The 17,830-nt window shown below is 42.6% G+C and overlaps 1 protein-coding gene and 1 non-coding gene across 2 annotated transcripts in view; one reads left to right on the forward strand and one right to left on the reverse strand.

Moving 5' to 3' along the window:
* Window positions 1-4,580: 4,580 nt before the first annotated feature.
* Window positions 4,581-4,696, reverse strand: LOC140905676 (U5 spliceosomal RNA). The gene has a single exon (XR_012156917.1). It is a non-coding gene; the product is annotated as a U5 spliceosomal RNA (small nuclear RNA).
* Window positions 4,697-4,862: 166 nt separating this feature from the next.
* Window positions 4,863-17,830, forward strand: part of PLCXD1 (phosphatidylinositol specific phospholipase C X domain containing 1) — a 29,637-nt gene continuing 16,669 nt past the window's right edge. The window contains exons 1-4 of the mRNA XM_073327731.1: window positions 4,863-4,956; window positions 6,754-6,890; window positions 10,030-10,172; window positions 15,863-15,999. Coding sequence (XP_073183832.1) covers window positions 10,061-10,172; window positions 15,863-15,999 — 249 coding nt within the window. The 5' untranslated portion in view covers window positions 4,863-4,956; window positions 6,754-6,890; window positions 10,030-10,060. The remainder of the gene's footprint in view (window positions 4,957-6,753; window positions 6,891-10,029; window positions 10,173-15,862; window positions 16,000-17,830) is intronic.

Here is a 17,830-nt window from a genome sequence, read left to right on the forward strand (position 1 = left end):
GAGCTGGCAGAACCAAGCTTCTGCCCCCGCAGGAGAGAGCAGTGGGCGGGGGGCAGAGAAGAGCAGGCCGGGCCAGGGCCCCTTTAAAGTGTGGGCCTAGCGCCATGGTGTCACTGGTACTGACTCCAGCTAGTTCCCCGCAGCTCCCCAGCCTTGCATCCCAGAACTATACAGAAGCCTGACCAGTGTAAGTTCACCACTCCCTCAGTGTGGGGTGGACACACACTAGCCTTTGTAAACTGAGCTGAGATTTTCCAAGCACTTCAACCGAACCAGAGTGTTTTAGGTAAAATATAAAACAGGTTTATTAACTATAGAAAGAGAGATTTTAAGTGATTATAAGTCGCAAGCACAGAGATCAAAGTTGGTTACTAAAGGAATAAAAATAAATTCACAGTCTATGTTCTACAAATGAAGCAGGATTTGAATCAAGCAGTGTCTCACCCTGACAGACAGAACAAACAGGTTACAGATCTCCAATATATGGGCTGGAACTTGCCTTCCAGGCTTGGCCCACCCTTCCCCAGTTCAAAGTGTTTGTCCTCCAGACATTTCTTCCAGGTGCTGTGTTGGGGGGAAGAGAGGCCAAATAATGATATCACTTCCCCTCTTTTATATTTTCTTCCAGCTTGTTGAAAAGATCTTTTGCTGTGATGTGGGGAACAGGCAGTCCCCACTGGTCAAGCAGTCTCTATTGTATATGTGCTCTCTCTGAGAAGTTTCTGGGATGGCTGTTGTTTTGAGAGTGGATTCCCTTTAATGGACCATCAGCACCTCTGGCTGGTCCTTTGTTGCAGTTAGAAGATTGGCTATGGGCGTCTCCCAACCTCAAAACATATTTAAGTAACACACACATAGCAAAACTTCATCACTTTACATACAATGATACCACATACAATCTAACAGGATATTAATGTTCAACAGATCAAGACTTCTAAAATTATACCTCACAAGGCAAACTTTGTATAAAACATGACATAATTATATGACAGTAGTGAATATGGGGATTCCAGGGTGCTACTCTGAGATACAGTGTGTTACATATACCTAACACAAGCATTGCAAACCCCAGAAATTCACAGTCAAAGACTGTTTGGATGTCTTAACTATTGCATTTCCATATCTTATAGCAGTGGTTCTCAAATTGTGGGTTAGGACCCCAAAGTGGGTCACAACCCTTTTTTAATGGGGTTGCCAGGGCTGGCGTTAGACTTGCTGGGGCCCGGGGATGAAGTCAAAAGTCCGAGTCCCACTGCCCAGGACTGTAGCCAAAGCCTGACCGCTTCAGCCTGGGGCACTGGGGCTCAGGTTACAGTCTCCACTTGCCCAGGGATGAAGCCCTCAAGCTTTGGGTTTGCCCCACCCCCGGGGGGCGGGGCTTGGGCTTCAGCTTTGGTCCCCCTTCCTGGGGTTGAGTAGTAATTTTTGTTGTCAGAAGGGGGTCACAATGCAATGAAGTTTGAGCAACCCTGCCTTATAGCATGGAAACAGGACCATCAATCCTCCTAAACATTTCTTTTTAAAAACTACCCATTACACCACATCTATTAAAGAGTTGCTTCTTTGCCACTTTTCGCTTAGCTAGACAGTGTCTGAGACAAGATCATTCAGGACAAAAAAAGGTCTCACTCAGCAGCATAATTTATTAAGGGACCCTTTTTAATTACTTTTAACTCAGACAGATTTACCTGTAAAATTTCAGAAAATCCATTCATAATTCAAAGAGTAAGTGGTGCAATGGGGAGGAAAATAAAGTGTTTTCTTCACGCACAATAAAATGGTTGAATCCTTGCTCTAAGTGCAAAACTCAAATCAGCTTTAACTATGGAGCCGTGATGGATGATAACTAACAAAATAGAAACGTTTCACTCAGATATACAGACATAAAGCATCTTTCTGTGTCCATCAACTCACTCTTTGATCCCCTTATAGCTCCTTGTCTTGATTCTGTCAGCTCTGTAACTTCCTGTTATTGAATGCTTCAAAAACTCACCAACTCCTCCTGAGTTCCTTTTTGTCCAATATTTCTACCTCCACTATTAATTGCTTTAACTCAGACATTTTTTGCAACCAAAGCCAGAAATCTTGAAGACATCCCGGACTTCTTTCCTCCCACAGCTTCTTCATCTGTAAATCTGCTTATCATGACCTCTGCAGTACTACCAGAATTCATCCTTACCTTGACCCTTGCTCTGTTGAAATACTTTGTCATTGCTTAATCGCTTGCTGATTAGTTTCCTGTTATTCCTTCTTTTATAGTTGTTTTAAATCCTTAGGGCCCGTTTGTGATCTCACTCATAGCAATTTAAATAGGAGTATCTCCATTGACATCACCAGTGTTACTCCAGAGAGGAGAATTCATGCCCTCTACTTTTAAATTTGAAACTGTCCAGACTGCTGTAGCCAGATTTGCTCTAGCATGCAGGAACCTAGCTGTCCATTTCTAATGCACTTATCCCAGTAGTGTCTGAGAGCCATATAACTCTCTTCTTACTCTTCTCTCTTCCATCAACTTGCCTTCCTATGAAGTCTCTGAATCAAATTTAACTTTGTCATCCTGATTTTTAAAACTCTCCACAGACTCTACTTCATCCTATATCTCTGACTTGATATCCCTGTGCTCACCTATACAGTCACTTTCTCCTTTGCCGTCTGTCTCCTCTTCCCCTAGAGATTTCTCAGTTTCAAATCTTACTTTAAAAAAAGTCCTGTTTGCTTTTGTGCTTGATGTACCCTGCACTACCCTCCCCATTGTTGGGTTCACCTGCTTTCCATCATAGTGTGACAGGGCATTTAAACCCCCCACTAGTGACAAATTAGTTAAAGGGTTACTGTGGGCAAGGCTGGCCCCGCTTCTCCACCCCTGTCAATCATGTCAGGGGTGGAATAAGAGTTTAAAAGCCAGTTGTTCCAAACAGTTGTTGGGCAGTTCTGGGAGAAAGCATACAGCAGCTCCTGAGAGGGGCTCCTGGAAAGCTTCAGAGAAACTGCCCTCGAGAAGCTCACCCACTGATCTCCCCTGTGCCTACAAGCAGAAAACAGACTCCGATATACTGGACAGGCAGCACAGGTTCAGCAAGCCTCAGGTGAGCAGTCGGTACCACTATCCTCTACCCCTTCCGGGAGCAGGGAATCTTGGATTGTATTGAAAGGACTTAGAGAGTGGGAGCCAGGAGCCCCATCCCCTTCAAACGCAGTCAGACTGTTTGCCTCAGTTTTGCATCACAGAGACTCCTGTTTATGCAGATTGAGGGGTGGGGGCCATGGGTTTTGCAGCACTCAGATAGCAGAAGGTACTCATCAGTAACCCAAGAACTGTGACACACAGTAACTTGTATCCTTACTGCTTTTAAACATTTTTCTAATTTCCACTTTCTGCCACTGATAGCAGGGGTGAAAGTAACATTAAGCACTTACCAATATGGGTCCCAGCTCTGGGACCCCGGAAGGGGCGGGGCCTCAGGCGGAAGAGGCGGGGTGGGGGGCTTCAGCCTCTCCCAGCCAGCCCATTCACGCTGCCTGGCCTGCACTGCCTGGGGTTCCGGCTGCTGCCACAATAGCAGCAGCGGTGGCCGGGAGCCCCGGGGCCTTTTAAATCGCTGGCCCTGGGGCAGCTGCCCCTTTTGCTCCCACCCCCGCCCATCAATGGCAGCCCGCAGGGAGGCAATGACCTTAAAATGTTGCTGCGGCAGTGCTTTAACATCGGCTGTGTACGGGCCGGTACCGGCAGCCACTTCTTACTGGTACGCCGTACCAGCCCGTACTGGCCTACTTTCACCCCTGGCTGCTAGTCTCCTTACCGAGCTTCAGAAAAGTACTATGTCTCCGGAGCATTTTGTAACGCTCTGTATAAAGGAAGCTATATAAAAATAAATTGCATTGTATTATAACAGTGAAGTAGAAGCACTTTTAGAAATGTGCTTCTAAATTACAATAACAGAAGCTCTAAATAACTCCTTAAGATCACCTCCTTGATCTGGGGACTAGACATTAAATGTATTTTTTGAATAGGGGAGCTTAATCGTAGAATCATAATGTATTCACTCCATGGCATGCAGCTGATATCGCAGTGTCTCTAGGAATGATGAGAAACAAATTTGTAACTAGCATGGTGGTTGCTAAACTCGACTGTTGAATCAAACTAGTTGTCAGTACATGTCATTCACCCACTATCTGTATATAGGTTGTCTATTTATATAGTAAGCTCTTAAAGCATGGGACCTTCACTTCCTATGTCTGTACAATAACTGGATAAATGATGATAACCTACATCCTAAATGTAGAAATTGTAGAAGTTGGAGATGGGAAAAGAAATATCAGGTCATCAAGTTCTTCTCCTTGAAATGGAGGATGGAAATGCTGTTAGATGATAAAGGTGATCATAATTAATAAAAAAAATAATATAGATTAGCTCTTGTACAGTCCTTTTCATCCTTACATCTTAAAATGCTGCAAAAAGTTTGTTAAATATTATTACTTTGTGTGCTGCTAGACTTCCTTTCGTCATTCCTTGCATGTACATTAATCATGAGGCAATACAGTGTCTCATTCTTACATGGTTTTTCACAACAAGAGGGAGCAGCCTCACTGAAGTGAAGCCTCAAAAAATTGGGTAGAAACTCATAAATGTTCCTCTCCACGGAAATCTTTAGTAAAAGGTGAAAGATTTATATGATCTGAAGAGAAACCAGAGTATGCATGTTAGGCAGCTCCACTAACCTGAGGAACTTTTGTTCTTCCTCCTCTCATGAAGCTGGGTGTCACTTGATCTGAGAGTGTGCTGCAGATTCTGACCAATCCCATGGCAGTTAGCGTGCTGTGTTTGTTTGCATATGTTTCCTGATGTAGTGTAGGAGATTCAGTTCAGTCTTTCACAGGGGAAGACTAGCTGCTAGGAAAGCGGAAATCTTTTTGAAGAAATGAACAGCTGAAATGAAAACCAATGATTTCATAAGAGTAAGTAAAACTAAAATAATCCCTTCCCCCTTGAGAACAAAAGTATAGTGTAACTAAATCAAAGACCTGGAATTATTTGAATATATACACCTCTACCCTGATATAACACGAATTTGGATATAACATGGTAAAGCTGTGCTCTGGGGGGCAGGGCTGCGTGCTCTGGCAAAGCAGCGCATCAGCGTGTCTGGCTCTGACATGCTGCTCTGAGCGGCAGGTTAAGGGTGCCGGGCCGGGGCCGAGAGGTTGGATAAGGGGCAGAGGGTCTCGGGGGGCGGTCAGGGGACAGGGAGCAGGAGGGTTGGGTAGGGGGTGCAGTCCTGGGGGTGATTGGGATGGGGGGGGTCTCTGGAGGGGACGGTCAGGGGACAAAGAGCAGGGGGGCTTAGATAGGGGATTGGGGTCTTGAGAGGGATGGTTATGTTATACCAATAAGATAAAAACCAGCAAGATCTTATTAAAGGGGAAAAGGCAAAATGCCACATTTATTGTGAATACAGAAAGAATCATAGTAAGCAGTTAGTTATAGCTATAACATTCCATTCAATTTCATATTTATTCACACATTCATTCATACAAACACACACACAGGTTCTGCAAGGTTGTTATCATAGTTACCAGCCTTAGAGTTGCTCATGCCAAGCCACTGGCCAGGTGGCCTGGACATGAGGAGGGAGCAGGGCCTTGTCAGATGCACATCTGATGCTCCTGGAAGTTGGTTTGCAGAATCAGACCCCAAAGTTCTCACTTTCTAGAGTCCATTTTTATAGGAATTTCTTCCTATGCCAGTCTATGGGAATTGCTTCATCATGCTGTTGCGGAATCAATCAGCAGATAGCACATTCCTGACAGCTCCGTGCTGCCAGATGTTATCTTGTTCTTTGGTTCTCCCATCCTTGAGGCTCTTGGGTGGATTCCAGTCTGCCCCCCCGGGGGTCCTCTGGTTATTTCCACTTGACGCCTTCTTCAGCCGATGGACACTGGATTCTTAGGCTGGCACCTCCCTGATCATTCAGTTATTATCCACACCAAGCATCCATCCACATACATCCTCTATCTCTATTTTAATCACAATTGTTAACAAAGCGAGATGAATACAACAAAAGGGCGGGGAGTCTCTGGGTGCTGTTTCTGTTGGTACAGAGTATTGCTTTGAGTCTCTCTGTGTGAATAGCTGTTGTTACAAAGAATTGCTTTGAGAACAGACTCTGTCTTAGAATGTACTAACACAATTAGCAGCTTGCAAGTTTCACACAGAGAGGGAGAGAAACAGCACCAAAAACCAAGAGACCTCTTAATTAGTAATACCCTGGAATTTAAACTATGGGGAATCAAACTCTTTTGTGATTTTAATACAGAACTTCTTTAATATGATCCAACAGTTAGGGGTGGGGGGTCTCTGGAGGGGGTAGTCAGGGGACAAGGAGCGGGGGGGTTGGATGGGTCAGGGGTTCTGAGGGGTCAGTCAGGGGGCAGGAAGTGACTATTAATAAGGGAAATGCTTGAGGCCAAAGCAAGTTCAATATAGGTTTCACCTATAACGCAGTAAGATTTTTTGGCTCCCGAGGACAGCGTTATATCGGGGTAGAGGTGTACTTCTTTTAAAAGCAATCTGGGAGTTGGATTCTGTATTATTTAGACTGTTTCTAGATATGGATGCTTTTGCTTGCGTGTTCCAGAGACAATTTAATCTTAAGTGGCAGTTCACTTAGTTTATGTAAACATATTTTCCCCAATCACTGCTGTATTAGTTTGTTCCTAAGAGGACTGGTGAATTCACTTTCATTGTTTCATCAGGAATTCCACAGGTTGAAGCATGCAATATATACTTCCAACATAAACGTCTCCACACCAGTGAAATGCCACACCCTCTTTTTTGGCCTACTGAATTTAGAAGGCAATGAGCTAAAATTATGATACTCTATTATATTTTGGTAAGTTTACATTATTTATTATGTTTTTGGAAATGTATCATGCATATTACAGATATTTAATACAGATATTAAAATATTAATGAAACTGTCTATTATGTCTATGCAATTGTATACTACCTAGTCACTGGGTTTAATATTTATTATGGTAACATCCACAAAGTGCTTGGTACTGTCCACACCTAGCCTGTCTACTGTCAGACTAGAAATAAGACTTTTTTATCAGTGAGGATAACTAACCATTGGAACAGCTTATCTAGCAGTGTGATGGATTCTCCATTGCTTTCCAGTCTTTAAGCAAGACTGGATCTCTTTCTAAAAGACATGCTCTAGCTCAAACAGAGCATATGGGATCAATGCAGAAATTATTGGGTTAGATTCTATGGTCTGTGTTATATAGGAGGGCAGACTAGATTATAATGTCCCTTCTGGCCTTAAAATCTACAGGAAGACATAATGTTTGCCTCAAAATTCCTACAATGGAGGAGGGCCCTGGTTCTGCCTTGTGTTGCTCATGGACTGACAAGCTCCTGCACCTGTGCAGAGCTCCCCTGACTTCAGTGGGACTCTGTACTGCTAGACCAGGGATCGGCAACCTTTAGCCGACGGCCCACCAGGGTAAGCCCCTTGGCTGGCCGAGCTGGCTTGTTTACCTGCCGCATCTGCAGGTTCGGCCAATCGCAGCTCCCACTAGCCGCAGTTCGCCGCTGTAGGCCAATGGGGGCTGCGGGAAGTGGCAGTCAGCACATCCTTCAGCCCATGCTGCTTCCCGCAGCCCCCATGGGGCTTACCCTGGTGAGCCACGTGCCAAAGGTTGCCGATCCCTGTGTTAGACCCTTATGCAGGAATGCAGAATTGGGGTATAAGAAGACAAGCAACAGAGGAAGGGGGGAAGCGAGAAAACATATACTCAATATTTGTAGTTATTTTTAGGATCAGAATTTCATTCCATTATTTATAGCAGCTGAATCTCAGTTTCCATCACAAGCCTGACTTTCACAGGCTTGAGAGAGAACTGCATCAAGTCCTCGCTGGCAGTAAGGAGAGTCATTGCCACACAAGGGGTAGCTCCTTAGCTGATGTAAATTGTCATAGTTCTGTTAACTTCCATGGAACTCTGACAATTTCCAGCAGCTAAGGAGCTGCCCCTCGGAGTTTTAGCCCTGTGTCAGGGAGGAACACGGAGTGGTGATGTTACAGCATCCTCCTAAAGATCTTAAATGTAAATTGCACAGGCATATTTCGTTAGTTTATCTAGCTAATGAGGTTCATTTGGAGGCTGGCCTCAAGTTCAGAGGCTGTGCTCCAACTCTGTGGCGTGGCTTGTGTGTGGAAAAAACTTAGCTCAAGAAACCCCCTATGAAAAGTGGTGTGGAATCCAAAACAAAGATTTTCAAAAATGGGTGCCTAAAGTTAGGCCCTGTTAGGATATAGATATTCAGGCCTGTCTGCAAAGGCCTGTACTTTAAGAATTTAGGTGTATTCTTATCACTTGGCTAGTTCTAGAGGTATAAAAGAAAGAATCAAAATCACTATCTGCTGGAGTAAGGGGCTTCTCTTACTGTGACAGTCTGAGGCCCTGGTCTTAGTCTAAGGCCTTTGGCTAAGCAGCAGAGGCAGCCATAAGCTAGGAAGCCAACAGTCACATCCTCACATTCCAAACTAGTCACATTGAAATAAGGTGCTATTGGGCTGTTAGGCACTATCAGGACAGGATTGTATTCCTATCACCTCCAGAGAAAGGGAAAGAAAATGTAAAAGGAAACTTAGTTTGATAGCATCCTGTCTGGCAAGAACTCACTTATCAATAGCTGGGATGTGAAATCCTCACTTCTGTATTGTCTTGTCATTATAGTTCCCACTTTGCTATTGTTTGTCTGTATAATCTCTGTCTGGTTCTGTGATTGTTCCTGTCTGCTGTATAATTAATTTTGCTGAGTGTAAACTAATTAAGGTGGTGGGATATAATTGGTTACATAATCATGTGACAATATGTTAGGATTGGTTAGTTAAATTTCAGGAAAATGATTGGTTAAGGTATAGCTAAGCAGAACTCAAGTTTTACTATATAATCTGTAGTCAATGCGGAAGTGAGTCGGTGGGTGGGTGGGTGGGTGGGGGAGATAGGAACAGGGAATGGGGGTAAGAAAATTGGAATCATGTTTTGCTAAAGGGGGAAATGGGAACAGGGAATGGAAGTAAGGAAGTTGGAATCATGTTTGGCAAAGGGCAGGAATGTTTGGCAAAGGGCAGGGAACAGGGACACAGGCGTAAGGCTCTGTGGTGTTAGAGCTGGGAAGGAGGATACTAAGGAAGGAAACTGGAATCATGCTTGCTGGAAGTTCACCCCAATAAACATCGAATTGTTTGCACCTTTGGACTTCAGGTATTGTTACTCTCTGTTCATGTGAGAAGGACCAGGGAAGTAAGTGGGTGAAGGAATAAGCCCCCTAACAGGCCCCATAATCATTATATAGGTACCTAAATAAGTGGCCTGATATTCAACAGTGCTGCACACGTAGGAGCTTCCACTGGCTGTATAGAAAGGGAAAGAGAGACTATCCAGTTTCTTGCAAATGTTTAGCATTTAAAAATATTATTTTAAGCTTACATAGCACCTCTGTTCAATATACAGTACACACAGCACCACTGAAATGCAGGTATGCTGGGAAAGAGGGGACCAACCGACTGATGTACAGAACAATAGTGAAGGGGAAAGAAATGTGACTAGGGATAGTGCAGTGGGATCTTTAATTTGCATATCGAGCCTGTGCCCTTGCCTGAAAGGCCACACACAATAAGTTGCATAGTGCCTAGATTATTTACCTCAGAAGGAAAGACTGAGGTGACCCTGCTGGGTTATGAACATGTGGTTCCAAGGAAGATAACGATACCAAACTTAAACTTTAGAGACCATTAAGCCACCTCCTCTAGCTTAGTAGTAAATTGGCTCCTTTTCCAGAGTATAGGGGTCTCAGCCAAAGCTTACTGAAGTTAATGGGAGCCTTTCCACTGACTTCAGTGTGTTTGACATCAGGCCCTAGGACCACAGGTCATCAGGCAGACCAAATGTAAGTTATACAATAGGAGCACAAATCACTCAAACTATTTATAATGTACAAAATACTTCAACTCTTTTCAGAACATCCTGTGAGAACCCACTGTTGCAAATAATGAAAGCGACTTCGGAAAGGTCCATTCATCTGTGTCATGAAAATGGTGATTGGATGTCACATCTGCCAGAAAATCTCTGGGATGTTCCTCTCCATAACTTATCCCTTCCAGGTAAATATTAACCTTCTTCTCTAGATACTGATCTTGTTGTCAAAACATTTAAGCATTAGATGCTTGGAGTACCAACAGTGTGGTCAGCGCTTGTGCAATAGAAGAAAATACCATTTCTTTTCCAAGGAGCTAATAGTCTAAATAGATTGAGTGGGAGTAACTGAAGATGCTATCTGTTGGATCAGATGTAAACCAAGATCCTGATCACTTATGATTATTAATGATTGCATGACTCTTTTTACAAGAGTTACCAGGGTAGTCCTGCTGTGCTAGTGAATTACAGTGGGAGTGATTACTCTCAGGGACAGATTTATTAGTCTGATTACATAAGAACAGTTATACTGGGACAGACGAAATGTTCAACTAGCCCAGTATTGTGTCTTCTGACAGTGGCCAATGGCAGGTGCTTCAAAAGGAATGAAAAGAACAGGTAATTATCAAGTGATCCATCCCCGGTTGTCCAGTCCTAACCTCTGGCAGTCAGAGGCGTAGGGACACCCAGAGAATGGGATTGCATCCCTGACAGTCTTGACTAATAGCCATTGATGGACCTATCCTCCATGAATTTATCTAATTCTTTTTTGAACCTAGTTATACTTTTCACAACATCCCCTGGCAATGAGTTCCACAGGTTGACTGTATGTTGTATGAAGAAGTACTTCCTTTAGTTTGTTTTATACCTGCTGCCCATTCATTTCATTGGGTGACCCCTGGTTCTTGTATTATGTGAAGGAGTAAATAACACTTTCTTATTCACTTTCTTCATACCATTCACAATTTTATAGATCTCTATCATATCCCCTCTTAATTGCCTCTTTTCCCAGCTGAATAGTCCCAGTTTTTTAAATCGCTCCTCATATGGAAGCTGTTCCAGACCCCTAATCATTTTTGTTGCCCTTCTCTGTATCTTTTCCAAGTCTAATCTCTTTTTTGAGATGGGGCGACCAGAACTGCACACAGTACTCAAGGTGTGGGTGTATGATGGATTTATACAGTAGCATTATGATATTTTATGTCTTATTAGCTATCCCTTTTCTAATGGTTCCTAACATTCTGTTCGCTTTTTTTACTGCTGCTGCACATTGAGCAGATTTTTCAGAGAACTATCCACAGTGACTCCAAGATCTTTTTTGAGTGGGAACAATTAATTTAGAACCCATCATTTTGTATGTATAGTTGGGATTACGTTTCCCAGAATACATTACTTTGCATTTATCAACACTGAATTTCATCTGCCATTTTATTGCCTAGTCACCCAGTTTTATGAGATCCCTTTGATCTTTGCAGTCTGCTTTCGACTTAACTATCTTGAGTAGTTTGTATCATCTCCAACTTGCCACCTCATCCCTTTTTCCAGATAATTTATTAATTTGTTGAGCAGCACTTGTGTAACTACAGATCCCTGGGGGACACTGCTATTTACCTCTCTCCATTCTGAGAACTCACCATTTATTCCTACCCTTTGTTTTCTGTCTTTTAACCAGTTATTGATCCATGAGAGGACTTTCTCTTTTATCCTATGACTGCTTACTTTACGTAAGAGTCTTTGGTAAGAGACCTTGTCAAAGGCTTTCTGATGATCAATTTACTGGTTTGGTGGATAGGGGGAATGCAGTGGACATAATATATCTGGACTTCAGCAAGACTTTTGACACAGTCCAACATGACATTCTGATAAGTAGGATGGAGAAATGTGGGCTCAGAGAAACTACCATTAAGTGGATACATAATTGATCAATAACTGCAAACAATGAGTAACTATTAATGGAATGACATCAGATTGGAAGGAGGTCTTGAGTGGAGTTCCACAGGATCGGGGATTGCAAACACTTTGGAGGATAGAGCTAAAATTCAGAGGGATCTTGATGAATTGGAGAACTGGGCTATAGACAACAAAATGAAATTTAACAAAGACAAATGTAAGGTGCTACATTTAGGAAAGAAAAACCAAAAGCACAAATACAGAATGGGGGATAACTGGCTTGGCAGCAGCACTGCTGAGAATGATCTGTGTAGTTGTGGTGGATCACAACCTCAACATGAATCAACAGTGTGATGCTGTTGCAAAACATGCAAATGCAATTTTAGGTTGCTTTAACAGAGGCACAGCATGCAAATCATGAGAGGTGTTAGTACCGCTCTATTCAGCACAAGTTAGGCCTCAGCTGGAGTACTGTGTCCAATTTTGGTCACCAATGTATAGAAAGGATGTAGAGACACTGGAAAGGATCCAAAGATGAGTGATGAAGATGATCAAAGGGATGGAATGCAAGCCATATGAGCAAAGGCTGAAGGAACTGGGTATGTTTAGTTTGGAATAGAGGAGATTAATGGGGGACATGATAACAGTCTTCAAATACTTGAAAGGCAGGCAAGGGGTTCAAACTACAGCATAGCAGATTCAGATTAAATGTCAGGAAAAACTTCCTAACTGTAAGAACAGTAGGACAATGGAACAGACTGCCTAGGGAGGTTGTGGAAGCTCCTTCACAGGAGGTTTTCAAAAGGAGGCTGGATAGCCATTTGTCTTGGACACAACAAATCCTGCATCTTGGCAGGGGGTTAGACTAGATGACCGTTGCAGACCCTTCTAACCCTATGGTTCTATGATTTTATGATTCTAAGTCCACATACCCTATATTCACTGGATCATTCTTGTCCACATGTTTATTGACCCCCTCAAAGAATTCTAGTAGATTGGTGAAGCATGATTTCCCTTTACTAAAACCATGTTGACTCTTCCCCAATATATTGTGTTCATCTACGTGTCTGATAATTCTTTTCTTTATTATAGTTTCAACCAATTTGTCTTGTACTGAAGTTAGGCTTACTGGCCTGTAATTGCCAGGATTGCCTCTGTAGACGTTTTAAAAAATTGGTGTCACATTAGCTATCCTCCAGCCATCTGAAGCCGATTTAAGTGATAGGTTATACACCACAGTTAGTAGTTCTGCAATTTCATATTTGAGTTCCTTCAGAACTCTTGGGTGAATACCATCTGGTCCTGGTGACTTATTACTCTTTAATTTATCAGTTTGTTCCAGTAATGATAAGCAGCTATTATATAACACTGTGACAGGTTTCAATCGGTCCACCGAGCCCCTAGGGGGGATGGAGAGCTATGGTCCCACAGGCAGGCCTTAGTCACACCATCCGCGCCTGCTGACCAAACACACCCACCCCACGGTGCAGTTCTGCCCCTGGGCTACTTCCTACCCGGTCTCTCAAGCGGGCCTCTCCGGTCCCTCCAGCTCGTCCAGGTATTCCGCTGCTGGCAGCTCCAGCTCCCCCTCTGTGTCGGACTCACGCCGGCCCGGGCTACAGCCGGGCCCCTCCAGGTCCTCAGCGGCTGGCAGTCCTGGTCGCCACAGGCCTTCCTCCCGGTCAGGTTCCTCCTGGCCCAGGGCCTCCCCTGGGTCGGCGGCAGGGTCTGGAGGGAGCAGCCAGCAGCTTGTGTCTGTCTCCCTCTCTCGAGCTCTCTTCACTGGGCAAAGGGCTCCGCCCTTTGTACTTCCTGTCCCACCCCTCCCCTTCTGGGGATTGGCGTAAATTTGGTCTGGCCCTGCCCACTCAGGCTGAGAGGATGGCTCTTTATCCTCTGGTTCAGAGGGAAGCCACCCTGGCTCCCTACAAACACTTTTCAGTAGATTTCAAAGGAGGTCAGTATAATCCCCATTTTACAGATGGGGAAACTGAGGCAGGTGAGGTGACTTGCCCAAGCTCACCCAGCTGGCCAGTGGCAGAGCTGGGAATAGAATTCAGCTTTCCTGAGTCCTAGTCCAGTGCTCTATCCATTAGGCCACACTGCTTCCCTTATTAGGATGTATTTTATATGACTATATTGGTTTAGCCCACAGGCGATAGTTTGAAAAAATATGCAGGAAGGCAAAGAATGACTCAAGACAAGCTGCCTCTCAGCAAACACTGGAGGGCTGTTATGGAAGAATGCCAGAGCTATTAGCTTTGAAGATTTTGCCTCCTCTCCAGCTAATCTACAAAACTGGCTTGAGGCAAGACTGGAAAAGGCCTGCGAACACAGGAGCTCAAAAAAATTGTGGCAGGTTTAAAAAGAATGTTCTCTGTCTTTTGAGAAGAGGGACGTTGTTTGGGAGAACCAGACTGAGCCACACGATACCCTGATGGGGGTGTCTGAGCCACACGATACCCTGCCAAGGTTACCCTTAGGGATAGAAAGCCATTAGGTAACATAGCCATGCAGTAGTCTGTTTGTTTTCAAATCCTTTTTCTTTAAATTTTTTGTTCCTACTGTTAAAATAAACAATACGTTGGTTTTAAGAAAGCTGTCTGATCACTGCATGGCACTGGTCACAGATGCTCAAAATTCATCTGAGCAGGTGACATACCCACTCAGACTTTCTGGGAAAGCAACGCTGATATACAGGGTCCTATATCCCAGAGCTCAGTAAGACTGGAAGAATTGTGGAATTCCACCCCAAGAGAGGTAAACGCATAAGGCCAGACTCCTGAGGGGCTACTCTCACAGAGACCATTAAGGGAACACAGGTTCAGTTAGCCTTGTAACCTTGACACATTCTCCCGTATTGCCAATCCCCAGCATTTAAAAATCATAAATCAGGCCCCCAAATCACGAGATTTAAAAAATAATAAATTTGGGATATTTTTATTAGCCTTTTGGTTTTTGAGCTTTAAGGGTCACATTTTTCATGTTTTTCTCCATGACCGTGATGGCTAAAAACATTTTTTTTTTGTAAACAAAAGTTGAAATTCTCAAATAATCACAGAACTCCTGGACCTGAGCCTCTAAGAAAAACATCAAATATCATGAGACTTATGATGAGAGTTGGCAACACAGTCCTTCTGCATTTCATTTGGATATAGTATGCTTCACTGCTGTCATTAACTGCACTCAGCAACACTGCAGAACAGTTTAAGAGTTGCAACTTTTTACCAGAGAGGTGGTTAGGTGAAGAGATTTCAGTATATTTTGTATTGATGCTGGTTGGCCAGTGATAGAGTGAGAATGTTAAGGGGTGACTTGATTACAGTCTGTAAGTATCTACATGGGGAATAAATATTTAATAATGGGCTCTTCAGTCAAGCAGAAAAAGGTATAACACAATCCACTGGAAATAAGGCATACATTTTTAACTATGAGAGTAATTCACCACTGGAACAATTTACCCAAGGTGGTATTAGATTCTACATCACTGACAATTTTTAAATCAGGATGGGATGTTTTTCTAAAAGATCTGCTGTAGGAATTATTTTAGGGAAATTCTATGGCCTGTGTTAGAAAGGGGATCAGACTAGATAATCATAATGGTCCCTTCTGGCCTTGAAATCTATGAACTTGTACTGGCAAAATATGACTACGTCCACACTAGGAGTTGCACTGATTTAACTATTTTGGTAATAGGGTTGCCTTGACTAGCTACATCAAGACAAAAATGGCAGTGCCTTTTCTCCATTAGGATTTTACATTAAGATAGTGATCTCAAATTAACTATCTTGTGTAAAAACACATCTGTTTTGTAGTGAATACATATGCCTTTTGCCAATACACACTTATGTTTTGGGGGTAGATTGGGAGTTGGAAGGTTAGGTGTGCATATGTAATATTATTTTCTATTGTGTAATACAAAGGAAAATGGTATTTGAGGTATTAACAAACAATTGAAACAAACTTAACCTTTGTTTTTATTCTACAGGGAGCCATGACACTATGACTTACTGTTTAGATAAAAACTCTGATATAAGTGTCAATGAATCAAAGCTGTTGCAGTTGATAGATAAATTTATGCCCTGCATCATACATCCTATTATTATGAAGTGGTCTATAACACAGGTAACCAATTATCTAATGTTCTCAAACTTGAATTAATTGTCTTGTTTGAAGTTTGTTACATAGTGTTGAATGTTTGTACTTTTTTCAATCCAATTAAGGAATACATTGGTGCCTAGATATGTGAATAACATTTTGGGGCAAATTCTAAATACCATAGGTAGAGATGTAAGATAAAAACATTCTGTAAATACCAAATGTCTGTTTATGGGGAAGATATTTTTGGTGGGAGAGCCTGATATTTTAGGGATAGAGGATTCATAAATAAAGATAATAGTTAAAGGGACACTGTTAACTAAAACCCCCCACATACTGCTTTCTAATCTGAATTAGTTAAGAACATAAGAATGACCATACTGTGTCAGAACAATGGCCCATCTAGCCCAGTATCCTGTATTCCAACAGTGGCCAATGCCAGGTGCTTCAGAGGGAGTGAACAGAACAGGCAGTCACCAAGTGATCCATCCCTGTAATCCAATCCTAGCTTCTGGCAATCAGAGCATACGGTTGCATCCCTGACCATCTTGCCTAATAGCCATTGGTAGACCTATCCTCCAGGAACGTATCTAGTTCTTTTTAGAACCACATTATAGTTTGGCCTTCACAACATCCCCTAGCACTGAGGTCCACAGGTTCTGACAGTCTTGACTAATAGCCACTGATGGATATCCTCCATGAATGTATCTAATTCTTTTTTTGAACCCAGTTATACTTTTTACAACATCCCCTGGCAGTGAGTTCCACAGGTTGACTGTATGAAAAAGTACTTCCTTTTGTTTGTTTTAAACCTGCTGCCTATTAATTTCATCAGGTAACTCCTGGTTCTTGTGTTATGTGAAGGAGTAAATAAAACTTCCTTATTTACTTTCTCCACACCAGTAATAATTTTATAGACTTATATCATATCCCCTCATAGTTGTCTCTTTTCCAAGCTGAATAGTCCCAGTCTTTTCAATCTCTCCTCATATGGAAGCTGTTCTACACTCCTAATCATTTATTTGCCCTTCTCAGTACCTTTTCTAATTTTAATATATCTTTTTTGAGATGGGGCAACCAGAATTGCATGCAGTATTCAAGGTGTGGGCGTACAAGGGATTTATATATTGGCATTATATTTTCTGTCTTATTAGCTATCCCTTTTCTAATGGTTCCTAATATTCCGTTAGCTTTTTGACTGAGGCTGCACATTGAGCAGATATTTTCAGAGAACTATCCACAATGACTCCAAGATCTCTTTCTTGAGAGGGAACAGCTAATTTAGGCCCCATCATTTTGTATAATTGGGATAATGTTTTCCAATGTGCATTGCTTTGCATTGATCAACACGGAATTTCAGCTACCATTTTATTGCCCAGTCACCAAGTTTTGTGAGATCTCTTTGTAACTCTTTGCAGTCCGCTCTGGACTTAACTATCTTGAATAATTTTGTACCATCTTCAAAATTTTGCCACCTTCCTGTTTACCTGTTTTTCAAGATCATTTATGAATATGTTGAATAGCATTGGTCCTAGCACAGACCCCTGGGGGACACCACTATTTACATCTCTCTGTTCTGAAAAATGACCCATGTATTCCTACCCTTTGTTTTCTGCCTTTTTACCATTTACTGATCCATGAGAAGACCTTCCCTCTTATCCCATGACTACTTAGTTAGATAGGTACAACTTTTATTATAGGTAAGGCCTCTATCTAGATCAAAATATATGTGTTTTTTTAGAACTTTCACCCCAGAAAGCCACATTCACCAGCTGTCTTAGCAGAGTGATTAGGACAGGGCTATGGGAAAGAGAACATAAGGCCTCCGTTTGTAGGAATTCAGAAACTGATTCAGCCT

This window comes from Lepidochelys kempii, chromosome 1, assembly GCF_965140265.1.
Source record: "Lepidochelys kempii isolate rLepKem1 chromosome 1, rLepKem1.hap2, whole genome shotgun sequence".
NCBI lineage: Eukaryota > Metazoa > Chordata > Testudines > Cheloniidae > Lepidochelys > Lepidochelys kempii.